At 33.8% G+C, this 26291-nt stretch overlaps 6 protein-coding genes across 6 annotated transcripts; 3 read left to right on the forward strand and 3 right to left on the reverse strand.

Moving 5' to 3' along the window:
- Positions 1-2364: 2364 nt before the first annotated feature.
- Positions 2365-2905, forward strand: LOTGIDRAFT_160649 (hypothetical protein; the record flags this gene model as incomplete). The annotated part of the gene is made up of 2 exons (XM_009055750.1): positions 2365-2661; positions 2885-2905. 2 exons carry the CDS (start codon positions 2365-2367, stop codon positions 2903-2905), a joined length of 318 nt encoding a protein of 105 aa, XP_009053998.1.
- Positions 2906-3958: 1053 nt separating this feature from the next.
- Positions 3959-4466, reverse strand: LOTGIDRAFT_98568 (hypothetical protein; the record flags this gene model as incomplete). Its single annotated transcript, XM_009055751.1, has 2 exons — positions 3959-4076; positions 4294-4466. Coding segments are annotated over 2 exons (291 nt in total), but the record flags the coding sequence as incomplete, so codon positions are not given.
- Positions 4467-7550: 3084 nt separating this feature from the next.
- LOTGIDRAFT_232105 (hypothetical protein) lies at positions 7551-9742 on the reverse strand (the record flags this gene model as incomplete). Its single annotated transcript, XM_009055752.1, has 3 exons — positions 7551-8627; positions 8756-9190; positions 9570-9742. 3 exons carry the CDS (start codon positions 9740-9742, stop codon positions 8012-8014), a joined length of 1224 nt encoding a protein of 407 aa, XP_009054000.1. The 3' UTR covers positions 7551-8011.
- Positions 9743-10776: 1034 nt separating this feature from the next.
- On the forward strand, positions 10777-18042 carry LOTGIDRAFT_160651 (hypothetical protein; the record flags this gene model as incomplete). The annotated part of the gene is made up of 10 exons (XM_009055753.1): positions 10777-10783; positions 12215-12337; positions 12684-12742; positions 13961-14039; positions 14621-14939; positions 15498-15680; positions 16397-16442; positions 16809-16917; positions 17512-17573; positions 17872-18042. 10 exons carry the CDS (start codon positions 10777-10779, stop codon positions 18040-18042), a joined length of 1158 nt encoding a protein of 385 aa, XP_009054001.1.
- A 697-nt stretch (positions 18043-18739) lies between these two features.
- Positions 18740-20737, reverse strand: LOTGIDRAFT_116983 (hypothetical protein; the record flags this gene model as incomplete). The annotated part of the gene is made up of 4 exons (XM_009055754.1): positions 18740-18953; positions 19303-19489; positions 20013-20153; positions 20581-20737. The coding sequence occupies 4 exons, from the start codon at positions 20735-20737 to the stop codon at positions 18740-18742; spliced, it is 699 nt and encodes a 232-aa protein (XP_009054002.1).
- Positions 20738-23635: 2898 nt separating this feature from the next.
- On the forward strand, positions 23636-23926 carry LOTGIDRAFT_79762 (hypothetical protein; the record flags this gene model as incomplete). Its single annotated transcript, XM_009055540.1, has 1 exon — positions 23636-23926. A coding segment is annotated over one exon (291 nt), but the record flags the coding sequence as incomplete, so codon positions are not given.
- Between the last annotated feature and the right edge of the window lie 2365 nt (positions 23927-26291).

A 26291-nucleotide genomic window follows, 5' to 3' on the forward strand; every position in this document is an offset into this window, starting at 1 on the left:
CAAGATGAGCTTCCAATTAGATCTCAAACTAAGATTCTATTTAATTTCAAACGAATAAAAAATAGCTTCAAGAGAGGATCGAGTAAACATAGATCAAAAAGCAAAGAGAAAGAGAGTGGCAGTGAAACTGAGCTAGAAGAGGAACCCATCAGAAGATCCAGTGATGTAGAGAGCCACTATGGTAGTGACACCGAAGAGTCACAAGATGAACTACCAACAAAATCTAAAGGAAAGAGGCTATTTAATTTCAAGCGAATCAAGAACAGATTCAAGAGAGCAAGCAAAGAGAAAGAGTATGACAGTGAAATTGAGCAAGAAGAGCAAACGTCTAAAAAGGAACCCATCGGAAGTTCCGTTGAGAAAGAAAGATCCAGTGATGTGGAGAGCCACTATGGTAGTGACACCGAGGAGTCTCAAGATGAACTACCAACAAAATCTAAAGGAAAGAGGCTATTTAATTTCAAACGAATCAAGAATGGATTCAAGAGAGAATCTAGCAAACACAGATCAAAAAGCAAGGAGCAAGGTTCAAGTAAGGAAAGCGTTGGAACAGAAGATGGCGATGGTGAAGGGGAAAACGAGTATGATGAAAAGAACACCAAAAAGAAAAAGTCCAACAAAAAAGCAACTAAGAAAGCAGAGTCAAATTCCGGAGAGGATGAAGATGAGAGCAACAAGGCAAATAAGTCAATTAAAGCGGATAGGAAATCCAGCAAAGGGAATAAGGGGGAAGTATCTCATTCTGATAGTGAATCTGGACAAGGTACCAAAAAAAGGAAAGGCTTCAAGGCGAAATTTAAAGGTGTTAAACAAGGTGTGAAATCAAAATCGAGATCTCCCAGGGTGGATGAAGTCGAGGACAAACGTGGAGACAAAAAAACTTCTCCATCAGACACTGAAGATGTCGATGGTCATGAAGATGAAGAAGTCAAGAAAAACGAAGAAGAGAAGAAAACAACCACAGAATCTGGCCCACGTCGCATCGATTATTCCACGTTTTTAGCCAGCACGGTTGTTAAAAATGCTGAAAAGAAAGAAGTAGAGAATGGAATGGAAGAAACCTCAGTGGCAAGTGGAAGCGGATCTGGACAGTTTGTAGGTGGTTCCTCGACAAAGAAAGGCTTCAAACAGAAGTTCGAGAACTTTAAACAAAGAATGAAGTCCAAGAGAAATCCTTCCATAGTAAGTAGCGGCAGCGAGGATGAAGGCGAAATTGCAGAGGAAGAACAAAGTGAAGAAGAGGTCACCAGAGGGAGGGGAAGATTCAAATTAAGTTTCAAATTTAAGAGACGCGAGAGAGAAACTTCCCTGGAGAAAAGAATTAATGAACGGGCCAGGTTGGTGGCCAAGAATGAAAAGACGCTACAAAAGGCAAAGAAAAAGAAAGAAAAGAAGGAGGCGAAGAGAAAAAAGAAAGAGGAAAAGGACAGGAGCCATGGATTTCGAACGATACGAAGCTTTTTCTCAAGGAAGAAAAATGAGCCACAATTACCCGAGAGTAACAACGCCAAATCCATTCTAGTGGATAAACCGAAACTGAAAACTCAAAGTACCATTCCCGAACCCACTCCAGTGGTTAAACAGAAAGTGACAATTCACAATTCAGACTGGGATACGAGCAGTATGAGCAGTGTACAGAGTGAAAAATCTTGGAAACAGAAGCTCAGAGAACATAACGTATGTATACTAAGTCATGTTATTTTTCTTACAGTTTTGGTTCGTGTTTGCAGAAAAGTAGGACGTAAAACTCCATTCTTTTCATTTTTTGATTCGTGTTATAATACATATATACCATGAGTATAGTATATTGTATAGAATATTCTATTCTAAGTAGCTAAGGTCATACCTAGGATGGAACTTGTCGATTCTTATTCAGATCTGTAATTGCTATTCGTAACGAACTGTTGGAAATTTTGAATTTTACATTATGCTCTGACGCGTTTTATTATTTAAGTTGAATTACTACATATTCAATTAATTTGTACCCCAACTTTTCTTTCCAGAAACAACTACTCTTAAGATCAGAAGGGGCAACAAATAAGGTGAATAACGTTTTTATGGATAAATGACGCTGTTGCTGGTATCATCTGATAACTAAATATAGTCGCCAAAGATATCCTAGCGCATCTAAGGAAGATTCCAAAAACTATTTCGATTCCATTTTTGATTGTGTCAACGTATATTTAACACTATATACCATTTTTTTCAATTCAATGCAAGGCTCGTCCTTTCTCGTCCAACTAACCCAAATAAATCCCAATTTTCAGTTCTACATAGCTGATAGCAAGGGCCATCTTTTAAGAAGTCATCTTCATTCTTCTTCAGGAACAAGGTCCATCAAGATCACCTACAGAAAACTCAGAAATGAAGTTACAGGATTTATCAGATCATGAAGAAATCGCCCTGCAACCATATCAAATTCATCTGCCCGACACTCCGCAATATGAACAGTTTGCTATTCCACACACTCAACAATCAAAAACCGCTGTAGAGTTAATCCAGCCAGATGCTCCTCAACAACCATCTTCTGTGTCTCCACCAAAGAGCCCACCACCAGAGGCTACCCCAAATGCTGTCAAATCACAGCAATCACCAAATACGACTGCTGCAGACAAAACAGATATAGACATACTAAATGATCTTATTGCAGAATTGGATGAGGTAAGTATTTAAAATTTGGAAATGAAATGAAATAAAGATTTGTGTACCTGTTTTTGTCTGAGGATGGGCAACATCGTAAAGCTTGTAATGAGGAAAAAGTTTGACAGAATAGCGACATAGCTTTCTTTTTTTCAAATGCAAGCTTTCGAGGGATCGTCAACGTGCTCAGTCCCATCCGAGCAACATTGACTGTATCAATTTCTTTTTTTTTTTTGTCTTTCAGATTGAAAAAATACAGATATAAATTAGAAATCAAGCACTTAAGAACTGATTTGCATAGGAATTTGATCAGCAAGGAACAGTTTTTTTGCATTTCAAGTAATACATTCGGTTACAATGTGGTGTTGACGTGTCGATATACACTTTGTTTTCATTTTGTTTTTTTGTTTGTTTTTGTTGTGTTTTTGTTTTTGTTTTTTTGGGAGGAGGGTGAGGGGGGGCAAATTCTGTAAATAGCTTCAATAAAATTATATTATCAAATCTGTCATGGCTGACATACAAACATTTATTTTACTCTTAAGTTTATTTTATTGGAGTTCGCTTAAAATGATTGTAAAGAGGTTTTCTTAACTTTTAATGCATTTCGGGGACGTCAAATTGATGCTATCAGTTTCCCCGATACACGTAAAACGTTTAGAAAACCTTCTTATGGCCCCTTTAAAGTATTTTATTAATAATGGGAAAGCTATACTGAATTGCTGCGGGTCCCTTGAACGTACTAAAACAAAGACAATTGTTGAGGTATCTTATGAGTGTGTCGTCGTCAGAGAATTAGTGACAGTTAACTACTCACAGAGGAGAATGCAATTTATGGACTCTTGGTTGCAATTTGCTAAATATGAATTAAGAGGCTTGAAGGTTGTTATTTATTATACAGAGCATTTTATAACGTCATTTAATACTTCAAAATTCTTTGAAAGGAACGTAAGTCATCTTCTGCACATACCCATACTTCTTACACCCCGAAAACCACCATCTGTAATAATAAGTAGGATGAATTAAGATGTTGGTATTGTCTGTGGGCAACCGAATTCAACAACAGTTAACAAAGTTTTTGACTTGCGCGGTATATAAACTGAACAATAATTTAATTGTTGGTTTTGTCTGTGGGAAACTGGATTTAGCAACACTTCTAGAAGCAAGTATCTAAAGTTCTGAGGTTTTTTGACTAGCTCAGTAGATAACCAATAACGTAATCATGCCTCCTATGTATATTTTGTAAAAGGTTAGAATTTCAATGTGAGAAAATGAAAGAAAGAAAAACAAACCCATTTCTGATGCATATCTTGGTGTTTCTCAATTCAAAACAATCAAAATCCAGTACATTGAAATAAATGTTTCCGATGACTGATCCCAGCTCATCAGTAGAATTCTTCAAACAATCATAAAATTCATTTTCACAATCACAATGAGATCTTGAATGAAAAAATAGATTTTTGATAAGTAAAATTTCATGGATAAAAACAATAAAGAGTGTAAGACACAGAAATATACGACGACAAAGATAACAAAATATATGTACAGCTCGTGCACAATTCATTATAATAAAATCTTCAACAGTTGAGCTTAAGGACTTTTTGCAATTTAGGACAAAAAGAATGGATTTAATTTTCATTAAAAAGGAAGTCTTACTTAGTAAATAATCCGGCATTAAACAGGCCGTGTTTTGATGAAAATGATCCGATGGTGTCGGGACAATAATCGTGGCCTCTGCAACAAATATCAGTCTCCCTTTTTTCTCCTAAATCAGTAAAATTAGCTGCAGCATTTCCTCTTCCACACCATTTGGTACCTTTATAGAAAATAAAATATTACATGTATTGTGTCATAAAGTGAAACTAATACGGGTCCGTTCGCCCTAAAACATGTTTGCCCTCAAACATAGTCCCATGTTCGCCCTAAAACTTGTTCGCCCTAATCCATATTCACTGAGTATTTATCCATAAAATTGCAGGTACTTATCAAAAGTATGGCTTTATGTGAAACAAGCAAATTTTGCAATTAATGACATCATCAAACATTTATTTTTTTTGTGGAATTGCAAGAATTGTGCAAATTGATGCTATCAGTGTCCCCGATAAGCATTTAAAATTTAGGGGTTGTCCAATTAATACACAGTTTAATGGATTTATAAACAAGGATTCTGTTCTTTAGATATGATATCTGGTAATTTAAATTTGATGTTCATTCTTAGAGGTAGTCTTCCTTTAAATAATGACGTCATAATACTTGTAAAATCTGCTTTGGAAAATGATCAAAATTGTAGACGAACTGTCGGTCAATTTTAATTCAGTAAAATTGGTTATTTTTAATTTGAGTTTTATTGATAATTGGTAAAGCAATAATGCATATGACTATAACTTAGTATATATATCTGTCACTCGACGCCCTGGTATATCGAAAGTGTTAAATTTCTGAATGGTTTTGACAGTTATAGGCAAGTGAAAACTTTCTTTTATAAGATATATAACTCAGTCAATATCCCACCTATAAAACGTGATAAAAGTATATAATAATACTAACCCGGATATATCATCCCAAAATTAGCTGAACGTTTCTGTACAGAATGATTGACGTCGGTGGGACATTTGTTGACTTCTCCCCCACTTTTCTTTCTATTACACCATTCATGATCCTTTATTGATCTTTTCCCCCTATTTCCTGATTTTTCCCTGCAATCTTTTTATTTCGGAGAATATAGCCTGGCTGAATAGAACACATAAGTTATAATTAACAAAAATTTTACGCTAGACTACAAAATGCCTCGTTACACCCAAAAAAATCAAAATAACCCACTGGTTGCGAACCCCTGTAATTGAATTGCTGTATATACTAATGTCCTTGTATGAATATAGGTTTACAATTTACACAAAAGAAATGTTTAATGAGGATTCAGACTGACGATCCTTTAATACTTATAGCCTAGCGTTTCGGATTAATATGTTATATATTAGATAATAAAATTTGACTGAATTTCCAGATGATTATTTATAGTAAAATTTTCTACTTTCCTGTTACTAAAAAAACGGATTCCAATATTTTTAAAACTTCCTAATGCCTAAAAAAAAAGGGGAATTTTGTTGCATTTTAAGAATAAAATTGGCGAAAGAACGGAATCCACGTCATGGAAGTCCTTGACAATGGCGGCGGCGCCAATGGGTGGCATTAATTTCTAACAAAATAAAACCTATGATTTATATACGTTTTTGTCCCAATACTTTTGTCAGAATGCACCAAATCAAGTCTATTTTTTCCAAGCAAATTTGGGGAAAAACTCTATCAGACGTTCCATGGGAGACTTCAGATGTTCCATTGGAGACTTGTGCCTGTTTCATAGATATGCCATATTTTGAATCTCAGCCTCGATAACAATTTCATTACTTCAACTAAAGACCATACACTGGTCATTGCCTTTCCGGAAATATAAACTATAAGAAATATAAGCCCGAACAATCGAGTCCGTAAAAATGTTTGTTATTTGGTTTTGGCATCCGTCACGGGACGTTCATTCAAGTGTCAATTTATTCTTTTCTTATCCTAGATGGACTAAGACATTTAACCAATGTCATACAGATTGCTGTGAGAACACCAGCATTTGTGTTTCTCCGTCAAGTGTTTAAAACCAAAGAGTTCTCACTTTGAACCATTATCAATGGGATGAAACCATATGATTATGAGGGTGATCCATACAGATGAAAAGCTCAGCTGAAAACAGATTTGAGATTTACGTACAATCATACGACCAAATTCTATCGACAAATAAGAATATTTGTAAGATATTTTGAGAAATGACGGACTCCGAGATGGTGTTTCTCATATAGATCCTTCACAATTCGCCCATATCTATTCCCATTGTGCCCCTTTCTCATTTTGTATTTTTAAATATATACCCTCTCCCATTTCACCCCTGCCCACTTCGCCACTTTCCATTAATTTTTTGCGTTGCATCTACAAAAGAATTTGACACAAATTACAAAACCTTAATTGAATCCTCTTCTTGTTATTACGATAGCTTGCCAGTCAAGGTATCATACGCCCACTGAAATGATTACGGTCTTTTTAAAGATCCTTATAATGCATTTAATATCTCATCTATTTACTGTCAGTAATTTTCAGTAGTTTTTTCCACAAAATCTACCCTAAACCAATAGCAATAACCCAAATACATTTTATCATACTGCTCTCAGGTTAAGGGAGCTGCGGTGGCTCAGTGAGTTAGACGCTTGCTAGCTAACCTGAAGGTCCAGGGCTCAATCCCGGCATGGGTCGAGATAATACCTTCGGATTTTTCAACCCGGTTTCACCCTGTCATTGATGCAGGTAAGAGGGGCTGACAGGGAAAAAGCGTCTAGTCGTTCGGATGGGACAATAAACCGAGGCCCCGTGTGCTACAGGCTGTGCACGTTAAAGATCCTTCGACAGTTGGAAATCGAAAAAGAGCAGTCTAATGCCGCTGTCCTGGAAAAAGTTGCCCCTTTGCACCCTGCATAACGTTGCCCGCCTTCATTAGCCCACAAGGTGGAGAAAAGTAGGACGTAAAACTCCATTCATTTCATTTCATTTTTGCTCTCAGGTTTAGATTTTTTTTAAATATATATAAGTCAAGGCAATACCTCAAAGACTGTTTCTCATCAACAGATAGTGTAATTGTAGTCTGTATCATAATAATATATTAAATCAAATTGTCAATTAAAACAAGAGCCCATTAATATATACTTTGCACACCAGGTTTCATCAAGATCAGGTAAAAACTAGCCTTTATCGTGTCCACAATCCAAATTTCACGCATTTTTAATAAAGGGCAATAATTCAAAAACCGTCCATCCGATTATTACCAAATTCAACTTTATCCGAGATCTCATCAATTTATACATGCATACTAAATTTCATCAAGATCAGATGAAAACTGTAGCCTCTATCGTGTCAATTTGAGTCAAGGGCAATAGCTCGAAACCCATTCATCTGATTAATACCAAATTGGGAAGAGGACAAATCCAGGAAGGGGCAATATGGGAAAGGGGCAAAATAGCTAAGGACGATATGGGAAAGGGACGAAACAGGAATCATTAAGGGGCGATATTGGAGGACACTCTCGGGACATTTTGAAAAAATGAAAATTTTCAACCGCTGTTTAACATCCAATAGAAAAGAAATACTAGCATTTCATATTTTTAATAAACCCTTAATCCTGAAACTATTTCACAGAAACTTGAGTTTTTACAACAAAATATTAACAATATACATGTAATAAAAGTGAAATATTCACAATTCAAATTTTTGATAGTGACTCAATATCAATTACGCGACCCACGTGAGGTGCTTTCCAACATACAAATTCAACAAATATTCTTCAAATCAAACCAGGGAAGAGTTCACTGAATGATTCTTGCCAAATGTCATCTGAACAATTAGACACTTCACTTTTAGGAGACAGGGCTTCGCTATCACTTCCTAGTCCAGAATCACTCAAGAAACCTTCCTCTGAAATATACTCATTGATTTCAGAGATCTTTCGTTTTCGAGTATTGTTTCCGTCGGCACTGTTAGGTGATACATGTTGTACACATTGGTTTTGTGAAATAGGTTTGGATACATTGTCTTCAGTTAGTTGACTGATAAAGTTCTCGCTGATTAAAGAATCTAAGTCATCCCACAAATGAAAGTCATCCAAGTCATTCATGTCTGAATTCTGGTTGAGATTCTGATGTTGTGTTTCCATGTCAGTAATGTTTATGGATGGTGTTTGAAAAGAAGGTTGATTTTGAATAACCTCGGAATTTTGATTTTGCACACAATTTGTTGTGGGAACTATCGAGTTTTGTGTGGTTACTCGTTTAAGAGTTATATTACGGTTATTGTTTATCACACATTTTTGTGTGTTTGTTGGTTTGTCAACTATTTTAACAACAACTGGATGACCATTCAATACCATTTGACCTTGACCTTCAGTCGTGGACGTTGACACACTAACTGAGTTGGGTTTATAATAAATATGATCAAATTTTATAAGTTCATTGATGGATTCCAGCTCTGCTGGTGAGGGCCCCACCATTGCCCTCCGTACTGATTCGGTTCCGTTTTGATGCGGACTAACCGAGATGGATTTGACTGCTTTCGTTTTCTGCTGGAACTGAGTTGCTGTTGAACTTTGTTTTGGTTGGTGCAGTAAACTATACACAGTAGGGTGCTGAGTAACAGGCAACAGGCCTTGTATTGCTCCATCCAACGAAGTGGAGTCGAAATCTGCTCCTTCGGCAGAGGAACAGCAGATGCTGCAGATCTGTGGGATTTCGTCTCCAATTTGTCAGATGTTGCTAAGTCTGTTTTTCCGTCGTTACATTGCCCCAATCTTTGTTTTAATTCAGTGTTTTCAGTGACTAAAGAATCGGATTGAATTTTCAATGTGGTGTTTTCATCTTGTAATTTCTTTTTTTCCGCCTCCAGTTGTGCTATTTTTATTTCCATTTCACTCATTAGGGCCTTCTTCCGATCTCGGGCTGTTTGGGCTGCGACTCTGTTTTTTAATTTTCTGTAAAGAGAAAAAATATATTGATTAAAATCTAACCCTAAGTTTTAAACACCAATTTTGACCCGCTCTACAGAAGGCACCCAAAATCCACTCCTACGCCCACTTTCAGAATACCTGATGTCACTTCGTAAGACTAAAGTTTGACCACTACGCACACTTTTATAAAGCCCAAACTACAATTAAACAACTGGAAATGAAAAAATATTGTGCTCATGCCCATGTACTGTCACTTTAAACCACTGACGTGTCAACTGTCAATACTCGAACAGGAACTGGCCACAACCCATTCTGTCAACGCAATGTGTACATTCTACAAGGACGTGTTAGAAAATAATGAACAAATACAACCCAAATTAAAACATTTAAAAAAGATATTTACCTCCTTAAAAATTTCTCATCTGGAGATAAATGTGTCAGTCGTCTTCTTTTTCTTGGTTCGCCCGAATCGGTATATTCGTCCATCATGTCGTCGTCCAAAACAGTCAGTTCGGTACCATTACATGATGATTTATCCGTCGTTATGACGATTGTCCGAGGTGTCAGTAGAGACATGTTTCCGTAGTCCGTTAACTTAGCGAGTTGAATTTGGTCAGAATTGTAAATATGTTGAAAACATTATCGTATGAACTTGTATCAAACCATAGCGTATGTTGACTATGTTGGTTATGGTCTCGGTGTGATGATGTGGTAGAAATTCATTGGTCAATAAACACACAGTCAGCATAAACTCGACATTTCATTGGTTAGTTCTATATCTGATGAAAGATATGGGCTAAAAATAAACTATGACGTCATCACCTTTTCGCTCTATACAGTCGATATTTAAAGTCACTGTGAAAGGGTGCGATATATTTTCTGATGCAATGTTTCGCTAAACGCAGAACAGTGATATGATAGCATAGTTCACTCAAAGCTAAAACGTTTAAAATTCAAAACCACCTTGCCTTTAAGAAAATATGAGCTTGAAATTCCTCTTCAAAACGTGTGGTTTACTGTATATATGACTATATTTGGTTTTCATAATAACCATAACCAGTCACTGAGAAGAATATACCAGATTTTTTAGATTCATTTAGTTAATATGGTTTGGAATTTAACACAATAACAAAATATTTTCACTATTCAAATAGACCTAAAATACAGAAATATAAATATTTGGTATTTATAAAAAAAAAATAATAAACAAACAAATAAATAAATTGTCTCTAACCCCATTTGGATCTACATTTTCTAAGCTTGAAGAATTGAAACATAACCGACAAATTTGAATCTACGAACGAGGAAGTTTCATTAAAAATACTAAGAATGGGGAATATTCTTCAAATTATTTGTAATATTTGGATCGGGTCCAAATTTTGATTAAAAACAGATCATGAAAATAAATGAAAACCTCAAATGTATTAATTATACTGATTAGTTTCGTTATTGATTTGATAGAATTCTTATAGAAAATAAGTTTTGCCTATTCTAGTTCAAAAGTTAAAAATTCATTCATTCATCTCGGTCAGGAATGAATAAAAGGATTGATATTATACAAGATAACGGCGTTTAATCTTTATCTGTTCAGATTATCTTTGTGTGCTGACATGACAGGTAGGGCCATCACTTGTTGAATTACAATTTAGGATATTTCTTTATACTACTTAGCCTATCATGGGCGCAGAACGTGGTGGAAACACTTGATTCTATGTCAAATATTAAATTAGGTGATATCTAAGTTATGGAATTTACTATCGAAATGCGCGTAAATGGCGTTTCCAGCGATCTAATTTATCATTTTTTCACTGGCTATTGTTGAACACGATATTCTGTATGGATACCAAACTATTGTTTATTTGCTTATGTAATTCTTTGGAAAACTTGTTCTACGGACCTTCACTGGTATACTCAGGTATGATATGGACCTCCAAAACATTTTTTTTTTGGTCAGTCATACTTTAGTCTCAGAAACGGGATTTTTTTTTTAGCTAAACCAATCAGTAATAGTGTTCACAGCTCACTGTCAAAATTTGAGCCTTCAAATCCACGTGTGTCCAGAATTATCTGCAGTGTTTGAATGTTAAAATGACGACTCGTCATTTTAAGATACTCTGTGATTTATAGAAAAGACATATAAAGAAAAAGAACGTTACATTCCTAGTTTGAGGTCCTTAGAAAGAATTATGCGATTTTCGTACATAGTTTCCGAAGGCTATTTACCTATATTCAAGACTCAAATCAACCCCTGAAAATGACACTTCTGTCTCTTTAAGTAAAATATATATGATTATAGTAACATATTTTCTAATTCAATAAAAAATAATTGAATTAGAATTGAACAGGTTGTAACTTTCCAAGTAATAAATATTATCATTCATATCAGTTAGATTGTTTTTCTGTCAGCTGTTGGCCATTAAAAACTATACACATAATCATAACATTGTGAACGATCAACTGTTTTACTATTTACGATATTGAAAATGTAGCGAAGTATTATCCTTCACTCATTGCACAATGTATAACCTTTACATCTTCAGACCAATAATGAGCAATTAGAAGATACATTTCCAAGTCTTTACAGCCCTCATAACTTAATGTCATACTTGTTTGCATGTGTAATTAGCAAAATAATATGAATTTACGCGAAATAATAAGAGTTACAATATATCGACTCCAAGAATGTTGAAATATACTAAGGAATGACTGACCATCCGTTTGACCAATCGTACCTTAGTCTTAGAATCAGGAATTGTTTAGCTAAGCTAATCAGTAAATAGTGTTCACAGCTCATCGCTGAAATGACGAATCATCCTTTCTTGAGATGTCAGCACCATATAGAAAAGACCTATATAGAAATAGAAAGTGAAATTTGTGCGTGTGCATTTGAAAAAAATATTCAATTTTTGTCCAGTTCTAGTATTCTGAAGGCTGTTTACATATTTGACCCAAATCAACCCCGGAAATGGCGAATCGTGGCCCTTAATACATTCGTATACTTTCATACATATAAACTATGGTAGATGCTTCCTTTGAATTTTATTTCAGATAAAAGACCTTTAATCAGAATAACATATGAAGGCGATGAACTGCCTAAAATACCGAAAACGTTTCGAATTAAACCGAATTTAACTATCAAATTACCAGACTCAATTAAATCATCAATTCCAGGTTAGTTCAACTTCGACAAAAAATTTTTTGTCAAAGTGAAAGGACATTGCACGTATCATTTTAGATATTGTGTCGGTAATTCAACATTTGCATTATGAATTAGACGTATTATGACATAAGTAAAAGAGGTATTTTGTCTTTGAACATTGCACAGATGTATCGAAAAAGTTCATAGCATCTAATTCTGAATACGATTGACCTCCATATGAATCAACACTTTATTTAGTGGCAACTAAGTTTCCACATATTTATGTGTAAAGTCTAATTAGAATTTTAACAGTTTAGAATTGATCGTTAAACGAATCTAGTCCTTTCTTTTAAATCCTTGTCTTCTGCTGCTTTGTAGGAACTCCGCCAAGTAAACTTGTTAACAATAGTCCAGTAACGTCTTATACTAAAGAAGAGGTAATGTCAAATAATCAATACGAAAATCGATTATTTCCCTTATTCAATATGATAAAATGTTTCGTTTCGTCTTCTATTCTATAGTTTACTTCACTTACCATCCATGATCTTATCACATTCTTCTTTATATCCTGTTCAGTTTTGACACATTAGCATCAACATTTGTCATAAATGATGCTAACCAATCAAAACAAACTGTTTAGAATTCCTCACATACAGTAAGAAAATCGTTTGTTGAACAGACCATATGATTGGTTGAATATCAAATTATGAGAACAAGAAATGGACAACAATCTGGTCAGATCGTCGATGTCATGTGGAGTCACTCACAGAGGATACACAAAACGAGAGATTGGTTCCTTATTGTTCCTAACCTCTGCTTTTCACAAACATAACAATCACAATCACTTCAGTTATACTTACGATTCTGCATCTCATCTAGATAAATTCAACGTCTGCTTATAACTGAGGATTGACAGGATTCAGATGAATAGCTAGAACAGGAACAACTGATGTTTTTGACTTCAGTCGTGAACGCTCTATTATAGAGAGAATCAAGCAATTGACAAGATGCAGTCGTTGCTAATCTTGATGCTCTTATTCATAGGGATTTGAAGTTGACCTCAACCTTTCTCTATGGCGCGAATCTGGTCAATGAAAGTGACCACAGTTCGGCTTGATCTGTATTTCTGATCAGAAAAAAGCAGCAATATCATAAAAAATACTCAATGAGTAAAATTTAAAATCTGATTATACATGTAGAAATTTAATTTGGGGAGAAGCTACAGCTAAAATAATCCAATAGATTTATTTTCACCACCTGAGTTACATTTTAACATGATTAAAACTGATTGGTGATAATTAGTCTAATCGATCAGCTCATTCAGAAACTTGGGATCACAGTTGTTTCGGAATTACTCGTATCTCACTGAGAAAAAACCTCAGCAATTTTGGGGGAAAACTGATGAGTTCGAATTCAGAATTTGTATGGATTATTCAGTATCTTGTTGCTTGCCTTTTCGTAAAATTTAAGGTTCAAAAGATATATAGTTCCTGACTTTTGAAACGAAATGTTCTTTCTCACTGGCAAACTGTGCGTGAGTTAGCTTTTGAGCCACTTAAACAAAAGATTGTATGATTGAAATGTCCAGCAATTGGTTGGATATAAGCCAAATTGTATATAATCCTCTGAACTATACTGATATGTTTTCATTATAGGTTTTAAAATGGGGTAATGATGAAGTTCTCAGTTGGTTATCATCAAAATACCTCTATAATGTCATTCCAATATTTGAGGGTAGGTCTTCATGTATTTGGTTAGCCTTTCAAAAACTCAATTTCTTCTGTGCGGTATCACAAGCCCAATACCACTTTGCCACTTGGATTACCCAAGAGTTTGCTTGATCCATCCATTTAATAGTGAGAGAACAGTGAAGGTTAAAACCACTGTCCTATTGCCCATTGCATGGTGGTGTCTTTTTCAGCAGAAATGTAAAAGGTACTAATTTATCCATCGAAATCACGAATTTTGTAAGTGTTTTTCTTCCAGAAAGAGAGATTACAGGTAAACACTTGATAGAAGCAAAGTTAGATTGTTTAGGTTAGTACGTTTTCATTTTCCTCTCAGACTTAAGCAAGATGTTCAAAGAACTTTCCTATTTTAAGGCATATATATGCGAATATATAGCTCTATTTACTGTATACCTTCATTGCATCAAATCTGGTGCATTAAAGTGGAACATAAAACTTCATATAATTTCGTTTCCCTTAACAAGAATGTAATAATCTTAACAAAGAACTATACTGGTTTGTTTGCGTTTGTTATCGTGTCTTACAACCTGTTCTAGCTGGAATAACATAAATCTTTAAACCCTCTAGAGTGGACCAAGTATCAACTGAGTACTGAAGAACGTGAAGAGGTATTATCAGAAGTATATAATCTATTAGAAGATGATTTTTCACAAGGTGGTGGAAACCAGGGTCACAAGCAACTACAAGATGTGTACAACAGAGACAAGTATCGGGCAGCTATAGAATTATCACGTTCCAGAGAAACTGGGAGTAGTTCACCTTCCATTCTTCTTCTTCCATCACCGTGCTCTTCTCCTCAGTTGAGATCTAAACCATCTTTACAGAAGCAAAGGTCAATTTCAGAATCAGATATGGGCACCTTGTTATCACCACTTTCCAGAAAATCGTAAGTGTCTCTCATTTGAAAATCTTATACTATATGGTTTCAGATTCGTTAAACGTATGTCTCCGTTTCTAAAAGTCGTCTGCCGATTCAAGATATCTTATCAGAATCATTTCAATCGAGATGGATGGAAGGAAGGACTAATAGTAACCATAATGTACTGAATTCTCGCAGGTTTCGACAGTCCCGGTCGAAGATCTGCCATAAAATAGAACCAGAGCTATTGGTGGCTACTGAGAGCAACTTAGACATTTTATCGCGTTGACTTCCGATAGAAGGAGTCTCGGTTTCTAACCATTTGACCAAGATCAACATCTGAGATCGTGGTCCATGGTCAGGGATTCGGACCTATATATGACAATGTTGCTACAAAAGAGCAATTGGTCGGATTCTCTCAGATGGCATCAGTCACTATAGCAGTCGTTGGTAACCCAGTTGTTCTTATCTGCTTGTCAATCTATGTCCCCTTGCAAATACATCCACCATGCTTCACCAGTTTCATCCATTTTCTACCTAGTTGGTTTATGAGACTTATTCCTCTTCTCTTTTAATTGTACACAGATCTAATTTACGACCAGAAAGACAAAGAGAACTGTGGAATATATTTAAACCTATGGAACCACTGAGAGTAATTTGTTTACAAGTACAGGATTGTGGTAATAATATTAGTCTTTATCAAGATACACACAAGTTAACAAGAATTAAAGATTCTGTTGAAACTCTTCATCTGCAAGAAAATGACATGTAAGTATTTAAAGCTACTGATGGGGAATTTGGCCGCTATCCGAAATTATTTCGTTATATATTAGCTTTCATGTTGTTAGGCACAACGTTAGTTTTATCTAGTCAGAATAAGTCGATTGTCTGAAGAAGCAAACATTAGACTTGCTATGTCATTGAACAACAATTTATTCAATATGTTGCCGCACATGATTTATGGCGTCCATGTAGCTTTCATATTGCTTGGCACAAGTTTTATGTAGTCAGAATAAGTAGATTGTATGAAGAAGCAAGCATAGACATGGGCTATGCCATTTATTTCCCATGTTGAGTAAAGTCACAATAATCGGGAGTATTTTCTGTTTCTAATTGTACGCCACCAAAGAATAATGTATTGGTTAATTCCATGATAAAACCGAAATGCTGAAAAGAAATCGTCTGTTGTAGAGTTCTGGAGATAAATGGGCAATTATTATGTTCCAAGTCAACCAATTTATCCCGAGTTAACAGAATTTTACACAACTCTAGTAAGACGAGATTAGTTGTGGCTAGACCATTGCAGTACGTGAGTTTATTTATGGATAAATCTCATAACACAGGAAGTTGGGATTCTAAGGAAGGCGCAAAAATATGTAAAAATTGTTCAATGTATATATAAGCTTTAATATGAACAATTTATATATGTACAGTTTACTCTGCCCGTATGTATTAAATATGATGCAGTAATTCACACTTTTCAGAAAAGAGGATGAAGTCTCGGACAAGTTGCAAAATGTTCAAAATCAGGTAGGTTCATCAGTTTTGATTTTATAGGGATTTGGGCAGAACTGTTAGACAACTTGATAATTCTGTGATCCTGAGTCGACCCCAATATCTCATAGAAATGTCACTGAGGTCGATGGTTTCTCTCTCTGATTAATCTTTGGTGTTTCCCCGCCTCAATTGTTTCGAACATGGGTAGTGGTCCGTTACATGTAGTTTTGTTGCTAGAATATATATTTCTGACTCTTATTTGGCCGATGAAATGTTTACTTTTTCTGTCAAAATAATAATACATGTACTAACAGAAACCATAGATAAGTCTTTAGAATTCAGATTAAGATACTGCCACATGGTGGCATCTTAGTGATGAACAACAATGTGTTTTTGTAGTTGTTATTGGCTGAATCCAGATGGCTTGATATGAGAGAGAAGTTAGAATACATGAAAACTAACAGCGATTGGTACAACACAGAAATAAAATCTTCACCAGTAGATCCAGGTAATTCATTATATTTAGACCAAGAGCCCAAGTAACAAGATCATTCATTGCCATTTACGACAGCCTGAAAAAGCAACTAAGATCCATTAAAATTTTTACTCTCGTCTCTATGCATATGGCTAGAGAAAGAGTTTTTCAAAGTATGGCGTCACCGCTCTCCATTATGCAACTTACATTTCTATAGTAACATAATTTATTGGAGTGGATGTGACAGTTACGAACAAATGGACATAAGTTAAAGGGGTTGTCCGATAGCATCAATTTGCACCATTCCAATTTTCAGTCAGACATCTGTGGTTCCTGCAATTCCACAAATAAGTGTTTGATGCTGAAATTTGCTTTATCACACAAGGACTTTGTCGATTAGTGACGTCATCAAACACTTAGTTATAATGGAACTGCAGGAACCACAGACGTCTGATTGGAAATTGTAATGGTGCAAATTGATGCTATCAGTGTCCCCGATACACAAAAAAAGTTTAGAAAACATCTTTACAATCTCTTTAAAATGTTTTTTGTCAGTGTAATGCTGGAAATTTTCCCAGTAAACTTTCCTTCATATTCTTCAAAAATGTTTTTCCATGATCTTAATAGAAGATTTGAGTTTGGTGATAAAGGAAGATGTAGATAAAATGTCCAGTGATTATTTTGATAAGGTTCGTCATTTCTTAATCAATTTCTAAACTGGGATTGATACTGCAAACCAGAGTCCCCTCCAAAAGCCCAAGAATGCATTTTTATTTTGGAAATATGCATTATTTCATTATAAAAATGTAATTGCTTCAAATGAAAGTTCCTTAACCTTGTCTCACTTATGAAAGCCTTACAAGTACATGTTGCAAGGAATCCTAACTTACAATTTAGTTGCATCCTTTAAGAAGATCAATGCAAGGTGAGGGAAGCTTAGACAGAGAATTATAAGGAAGTTAGTAAATACATCCATTTGTATTCCAGCAAGATGTTCTGAAAGTTCTAGCAGAGAAAATGTCAGAGATGAAAAAACAGAAAGAATATTTAGACAGATTGTTGACAGTTGTGATAGACCATGCTCCTTGGATATTATCCAAGATGGCAGAAGATATAGATACCTCACTTATTGACACTGATAAAGAGGAATGGTGCTAATAGAGAAGAATATTGTTACATATTAGTGATACTGAAATGTATCTTGTTTTGTTATATCCAGTTTTGGCTCAGTGAGTTAGACGCAAGCTCGCTAACCTGAAAGTCCTGTCTTCAATCTCAGCATAGATTGAGAAGAGACTTTTGGATTTTTCAACCCGGGATCCCCTTATCGGTGCTGCATGTAGGAGATGACATGCAAAAAGCGAATAGTTGTTTGAATGGGACAATAAACAGGCTGTGTATGTTTAAGATCCTTTAACATTACAAATAGAAAAAGAGAAGGCTAATGCTGCTGTCCGTGTCAAATTTTCCTCATTGCGCACTTCATGGAATTGCCCTTCTTCATTAGCCAAATAAAAGTAGAACATAAACCTGTAATTTTTTTATGTCACCATTTTACTGTATTGTAAGAAACTAAAAATTCCACAAAATGGTGATTTTCGATAAAAAAAAAATAACAGGAGGCCTTAATTTGGGAAAATAATTTTGATTAACAATAAAGTGGTAAATTATGTTTATTAAAGTTAAAATGGATGATTTATTATGAAAAACATAATATAAAGATCTTGTAAAGGGAATATTAAGTATAATTTATAAAATGTCTTACAGCTTGAGCCATGTCATTATTCTTAACAACATGATAACCATTCAAATAAACTTATCTAAATTAAAAATAAAATCAAAATAATATCTGAGATCAACTTGGAAAGGAACAGGAAACAGCTTTAGGATCACAACCAGAATATACTTTTAAAGATGGATTGTCTAAATCACCATTATTTTTATGATTTTTGGAATCAGGTTGACTGGATGGAGGACCTATATCTTTAACACAGGCACATCTTGGTTGTGTTTTACCAGCACGTAAATATTCTCGTGGTAATCCAACCCATGATCTTCTTATACCACCACTAAAAACAAATTTTAAAATTTAAAGTATGGTCTCCACCATTTCCTTACCACATACATACAAAAATCAGTTAAGGTCTTGAAACTGAAGTAATGGTCGAATGCAAGATGGAGGAAGAATTTGTTCATATTCCTTTTCAAATATGTTTTAAAGATCATAAACACAAAAATCGTTTTTATGGGGTGTCCAAATTAATGAAATTAATATTACAGATACTATTTGAAGCTTTTGCAATAGTGACATCACAAAAAGCTTATTTTATGTGGAGGTGCAAGAACCACAGACATCTGACTGAAAATTGAAATGGTGCAAATCTATATTATCGGTGACCCCATTGTAAGGAAATTTACCTCCACTCTGTACACCATATTCGTTTTCCTGTAGCTTCAGTCCATTCTGAATTACAAGGTGGAAATAAACTCATATCTAAGGCATCTAAATCTTTCTCAGCAAAAGCTTCTTTTAAATGATGATTAAAAGCAATAAGAGTTTCAGTTGGCTGTCCTTTTTCATCATAATATTCACCTATAACTTTACCTATACATTAAAAAACAAAAACATGTTGTCATTGTAACAATGATAAACGGCAAAACGAAACCCGAAATAACATTTTGGTGAAACATTAGTAGCAGCAAATGAACTTTTCTCATGAGAAAGTATCAATATAAGTGAGTAAGTATTTCATAATGTAAAGTGATATCAGGTGTCTAGAAGAGTATGCATTTCTGCAAGAATAAGGTTAACCTGCGTTAGCTTAGCTCCATTGTCCACTGAAATCTTATTTCTGAAATTATGTGCAGACCAGAGAAGCCGACATAGGAAAAGTCTAGTCGTTGGGTACAATAAACACCTTGTGCTTTAGGCTGTAGAAGTTAAAGATCCCCTGACAGTTTGAAATTAAAAATTTCCCCCCTTGCACACTACATGGTGTTGTCTGTCTTCATTAGCTCAATCAATTGCAAATCGAATGTAAAACTCCATTTCATTGTGATATTTCTCTGATGATTTGCTGAGTTTATAAGAAGAAACTTAATTTTATAGGAAAAAAAAAAAATAATACCTATATATGTGTAATCTTTATCATATTTCTGTTGCCATTCATGAAGACCCAAGAATTCAGGTAGAGTTAAACCACGAATATCTTCAATCAAACCAGCTTCAGTAAAATCACCAGTAATAAAAGCTCTCGTTCCATCTCGACCTAGAAAATAACAAATATAATATATATATATTTCAAAATTTTCATTGCTATGTGTTTTTGTAATTGTTGATTGGATATCCTAGAAAAGAGTAAGATTATTTTGAATCCCAAAATTAACATTATGAACACGGCTTTAAGAACTTAACTAGGGTCATTTTTCTATGAGGCAAAAATACTTTTATTATCTGTGAAGTCTTTCATCGCAACGCAGACATCAAATATATGATATATTTAGCGGATATCATATTTATATTTTCAATTTTTACACAAAATTTCTTTTTTTATTTCAAATTTTAGGTAAAATTCGGCGTAAGACATTTGCCTCCTTTGCCCTGATGAAATTAACTTAATGAATAATGTGCAATAATAGCCTGAGTAGAATGATAAAAAAGCAGAGGAACTTTAAAAGAATAAATAATTATTTTACCTGAAAATCCTTCATACCCAGCACCTTTACAATAATGCCGTTTTCCCTCAGTTACATCATAAACTTTTCCTAAAATAGCTAAATAAATCGGTGACTCTTTGAACTTTGCAAGTTCATCTTTTGTCAATAATTTCTCTTTAAACCCTAAACCGGCCATTTCTTTGAGTCTTTCGATGTATTCATGTACACAGGTGAGACCAGCTTTGTCTAAAAACTTAATAACTTTATTTCGGTAAGGCTTCAATTCTTCTACTACAAAGAGGACAGAAATTGCCACCACAAAAACTGATAGAAATAGAACAAATTTTGACATTTTGAAAAAGTTTGTATATGCAGCACGAAAGCCAATCCACACGTGTATATTTTATGAGACAGTTGTTAAATTTCCCAGTAGTTATTTGTATTATCTTATTTCTGATCAAATGTTATCAGTCTTATCATAAGTCCATTATTTATCATTTTGTTTACATTTTCATGGGGCGCAGACATCTTGGTTCCGTACACTACGCATAACGAAACTATTATGAAACGACGTATTATAATAGTATAAATAGCAGCGATGGAGGAAAAATCAATGGACATTTTTTGGCTGAATGAGTATGAAATTAAAATATATTGAATTTCTAAATTTTGAATCTACAGATTACAATGTTTAAGCTTATGTGACATACTATTTTTTTTTCGTTTATAACAATTCTCTGCTATACGTGTATCCACACGTGTGAATAATGTTTATTATCTATGGAGTACAGTCAGTGGCATCTTAAATAATGTTAATTTTTTTTAACTCTTTCTAAACATTTCTGGCTTTAGAATAGTTTAAAATATTCCTTTGGAATAGCATTACATAGGGTGTTGTATATGAAGGATTGTCTGTCCAAATTTCATAACATTGACAATCACACTAATCACCAATTGAAATGTAAATCTTTTGACTAAAAAGACTGATCGAGAATAATTTAGTTGTGTAGGCCAAGTCAATGTTTTTTTAACATATGATACTGATAATATTGCCCTGAATTTACGACAGTTTTAGGACACAAACATGAAGTCAAAGACGGTTTCGATTAGTGAAGATAGGCCTATATCTGCAGTTTTGGAGAGTCTTCGAGAAAAAACTGAGGGTACCAACTCTGGGATTGATGAACCATGTAAATGGAAACTGGTAATTCAAAGAGCACCACAGGTTTTGCATCTGCTATCTAAACAAGAGCTTAAAATGCTTGGTAGATATTTAGTTAAAGAAATGGTGGCTAATTTTCAGACACAACCAAAAATTGATGAAGAATCTGAAAAATGTGAGGTGTATTGTTTTGTCCATAGTCCAGAGCTGGAAGATTTTGGAATTGTGTTTTCTTCAATGATACAGAATATTGCGGATGAAGTTCTATCAGGAAAGCACAAAACTTTAAGGAAACTAGTCATTGAGATTTTGAATGGCAGTTCCCAATATAAATGTCCGCCATCTTCACTAGATATAGCTCATCAGGTTTTAGGCAGTCTTCCCTTGGTTGCCCTTAGCGACAGAGACAGAGAGGATATAAGTTATATTTGTATCTCTGTGTTGAAAACGTGCCAAAATTTTTATGTCAAAAAAGGACTTCAAGAGGAGGCAACTGTTTATTTATTAAGAGATTGGTGCCTGTTGTTTGCAAACATTCTAGACTTGAGCCATGAAATGGACAGTGCTAATATTTTCAGCAATATTTCACCAAATTTATATTTTAATTGGCTGATTGATGGCTTTGCAGTGGATTTCAATGAAAAAATGAATCAAACATTTGTAACATTGCTTGAAAAGTCGTGTTATGCACTTTTCATTAATAAAGATGTTCTGTTAAAATCTGAAAGTTTCGCATTCATTAATCAACTAGCTCAAAACTTAATGTTATCAAAATCTAAGAACATTTTAGAGACACGAAAGTGTATAATCTTGAATTTCCTTTTGCAACATCTTATTTGTCATTGGAAAAGTTCTGAAAATATGGTGAAATTTGAAGAAACTTTAAATAGTGTTCGAAATACCTTGAATCAACATCTAAAAAAACAAAGTAAAAATTCAGAATATAACTTTAATGTTGAGTTTCTTCAAGTTGTGTCAACCATTTTGAATTTTGAATGCAAGGAAAATTCAAGATGTGAAAGTGCTAATCCAAATTTAGAATATCTGCTGAACATCATATTATGGACATTAGAAAACAATCAGATTGACAAATCTCATCTTAATTTTATTGGATCTGTGCTCTTGGAGTATCAGCACTTTCGTGAACCATTGAGTAAATCAATGGTTAAAAACATTTGGAATCTCTTGCTTAAAAATGTAACCTCCCAAATTTCTACAGAGGACATGGAAGTAGAAGATGAAGATGTTGAATCAAGAATTTTGAATATCTGTAAAAATCCATATGCATCTGAAATACAAATAGGCGTCAAAAAGATGCCACATGTGACATTTGACTTAGGGCCAGCAGTGTGCAAGATTTTTATACTATTATTTGAATTTTTGGACAGTGAAGATTTGCCAAATATTTTTCATGAAATTCTGAAACATCTGTTGAAAATGTATGATGCAAAACAACTTCTTTTATTCCTTAATTTTTGGAATGAGTTCCTGCCTATGTTGTTTGAAACAAAAGTTAAAGAATTTTTACCAAATACCTTTTGCGCCATTTTGTTTACATGTAATCAGATTGTTGAAGGACTGAAAGAGCATAGTAATGATAAACGTGTTACAACTATTATTATGATGATATTTTCAACTATAAAATCTATATTGTCCTACAACTCCATTCTCCAAGATTCCAATTTGGCATTTCTGTGTTTGAATACCTGTCAACTGGTAGCTAGTGGAATGGTGGCGCCGTTTGAGTTCATAATGCCATTATTTAAAGAGATATGTGATGTATTATTTAGCTTTATTACTTATTATGAAAATCAGGCTAAATATATGTTGCCGACAGTCTTAGACATTAACAAAATGTTAGTAGATGTTATTTTCATGTATGGATACGAAGGTTCCAATGAAAGTTCCAGTACCGATATTCACAGGTTAAGTCAAATTGAAAATTGCGCCAATCTGATGACTCGATTGTTTATGAACTATTCAAAGAAGAAAGAAAGTTTGAGTAAAATTGCCATGTATTTAATTGGTGATTACTGTTGTCGAAGTTTAAAAGTTACGTTACATCCTAGAATTAAGAAAGAAATGATCCAAGGTGTATATATTTTGATGGATATTTGTGATGAACATAGATTTAAACAGCTTAAACGAACTTTGCCCAGTGATGTTCAGTTCCTTTTTGTTAAGCTGTCACAAGATTATCAAAAGTATTACAAATATCAAGGAAAATTTTAATACTGGTATTCATTGCTATTAATATTCACAGATTTGATTTTTTCCTTGAAAAAAATTATAGAAGAATCCATTGTATAAGTTTTTCTTTATTATGCAAAAAGTGTTGTATTTAAATAGTTATAGTGGATAATATAATTGCTAGTTGTTGTTAGTATATTAATATTAATCCATGCAATTCTTTTGAATTATTTCCCTTGATATGAAAGATCATTGGGTTTTACCTGTGTCATCTAATTGGCTTATATACCAGTTTTATTCTTAATGAATCTGTATTGTGTTCTTTATGAACTAAGCGAGTACTTAGCTGTGTAGAATGCATTTCGATATGCATTGAAGGGACAAGTTCACAGCTCTCCATCATATACATAGAATGAGAAATTCCTAGTTTGAAGTGTAATTGAAGGGATTATGCGATTTTCATGCAATTAATGGTGCTTCTGAAGACTATTTACATATTCATAACCCAAATCAACCCCCCGAAAGATGGCTGTCAACTCAAATTTTAATAAGGGAAGATGGGTTTGAAATTAAAATAACAAAATTATATATTTGAGCACAATGCTGTATTCTATATATAAATAATATTATTATTATTAGTGTATGTATATGGCAATATGCAAATGACACGATCTTAGACCAGTTTAAGTGAAAAATTAATAAATAACTCAACCTGTGTATGCACAAAAGATAGAAAAAAAAAAATCAAAGTAGCAGTCATAGCAATACACAAACTGATTATGTTTTAACAATTAGCATTCATCCTTCGAACACTAGCTGTAATTTACATAGAAGACTTAAGAACATCACAAAACAGTCCACATTTCAGACAAGGCAAACAATGGAGTGGATCCAGTTTGGAAGAAAAGTTTAGTAAGAAAAAGCCTTGAATATATTGAAACTTGCCTGTTAAAACATGATATGCAGTTCTGGATATGCGTACAAGACAACCTGATTCTTACATTGTTTTGAGATCATACCTAAAGGGATTATAAAGAGGTTTTTAAATTTTGTATGTGTATTAGGGACACTGATGGCATCATGTGTTCCCGATACACACAAAAAAATTTAGAAAACCGCTTTACATTCCTTTTATGATCACACATAAACCTTCAAGTACTATATCTCCATTGTATATAAACAAAAGATATTTGTGCATATCCTGAGACATTAAACGTAAACAGTCCACTTTATTTGGAGGTACAATAGATACTAATTAAAATTATATAGCCATATTTATTCTATAATCATAACTACCTAAATGTCCTGAAAAATGGACTACTCTTGTTCCATTTTCTGCAAGGTGTACATAATTTTTTTAACTACAAAATATTCAATAAGTAGAATAACAATATATTATCAACAAAAACATTATGCCAGCATTGTGGCGGTATTTGTCATATATATACAAATAACTGGGACTTAACATATAACATACCGGTACCAAATGTGAGGTTAATTTTTTCGATCTTTATAAAAATAAGGATGATATATTTGCAATGACCCAAACCTAAGGGCTGAAACTGCAAATATGTAAACCAAATTTTTCCAAATTGAAAATAAGATAGGATATGTACAACAATAGGATTTCAGACTAAAACATGGACATAATGTAACATTGAAAGGAGCATATATTTTTCGCCTGATTTCAGCAAACTTGCTCAAAATTAAATTGATGGCATAAAAAATATTAAATATTTTAAGCCAATTATTTACACCTTTGCACTAAATAGAAAATTGCACAAAACATAAATTAAGATGTTATTTTAGAAAGCATTACAAATACTTGACTTAATTGAACAATTACAAAAAGAAACTTCTATTCCAGAAATGCTAGAAATTAACGTTAATATAAAAACAGGATGATGTAGGTTATAAGTACTAGTAAGAATAATTTCATTGTCCAGCAATGGATATCAAAAACAACAAAACGTGCAATTACAATTATACAACATTTGAAAATAATTAATAACTCTATAATACATTTTGGCAATTAAATTTCATTTCCCCCACAGTTTGTGAAAAAGTTTAAAGCCTGATAAGATAACTGAATGTTTGTAAGACTCACAATTTTTTTTATTCAACCCTCAAAGCTGTCTCTTTATAACAATACAAACAAAATCAATAAATTATATCATAAATTCTCTGAAACTTGACCATCAATCATTTCACTATTTACAGTTGAATCATTAAATTACGCATTTATAAACAAGTTTATACACATTATACAATGACACATTTCTTCATTTAATTTTCTTTGGATGGATATTTTCCCCTCTGTAAAATTCAGCGCTTTTCGTTGAATGAAGAGTAGAAGTATACATATATTTCATTTTAAATCACATCTATTCTTCATCAC

The sequence above is a fragment of the Lottia gigantea genome (assembly GCF_000327385.1).
Source record: "Lottia gigantea unplaced genomic scaffold LOTGIsca_25, whole genome shotgun sequence".
Taxonomy (NCBI): domain Eukaryota; kingdom Metazoa; phylum Mollusca; class Gastropoda; family Lottiidae; genus Lottia; species Lottia gigantea.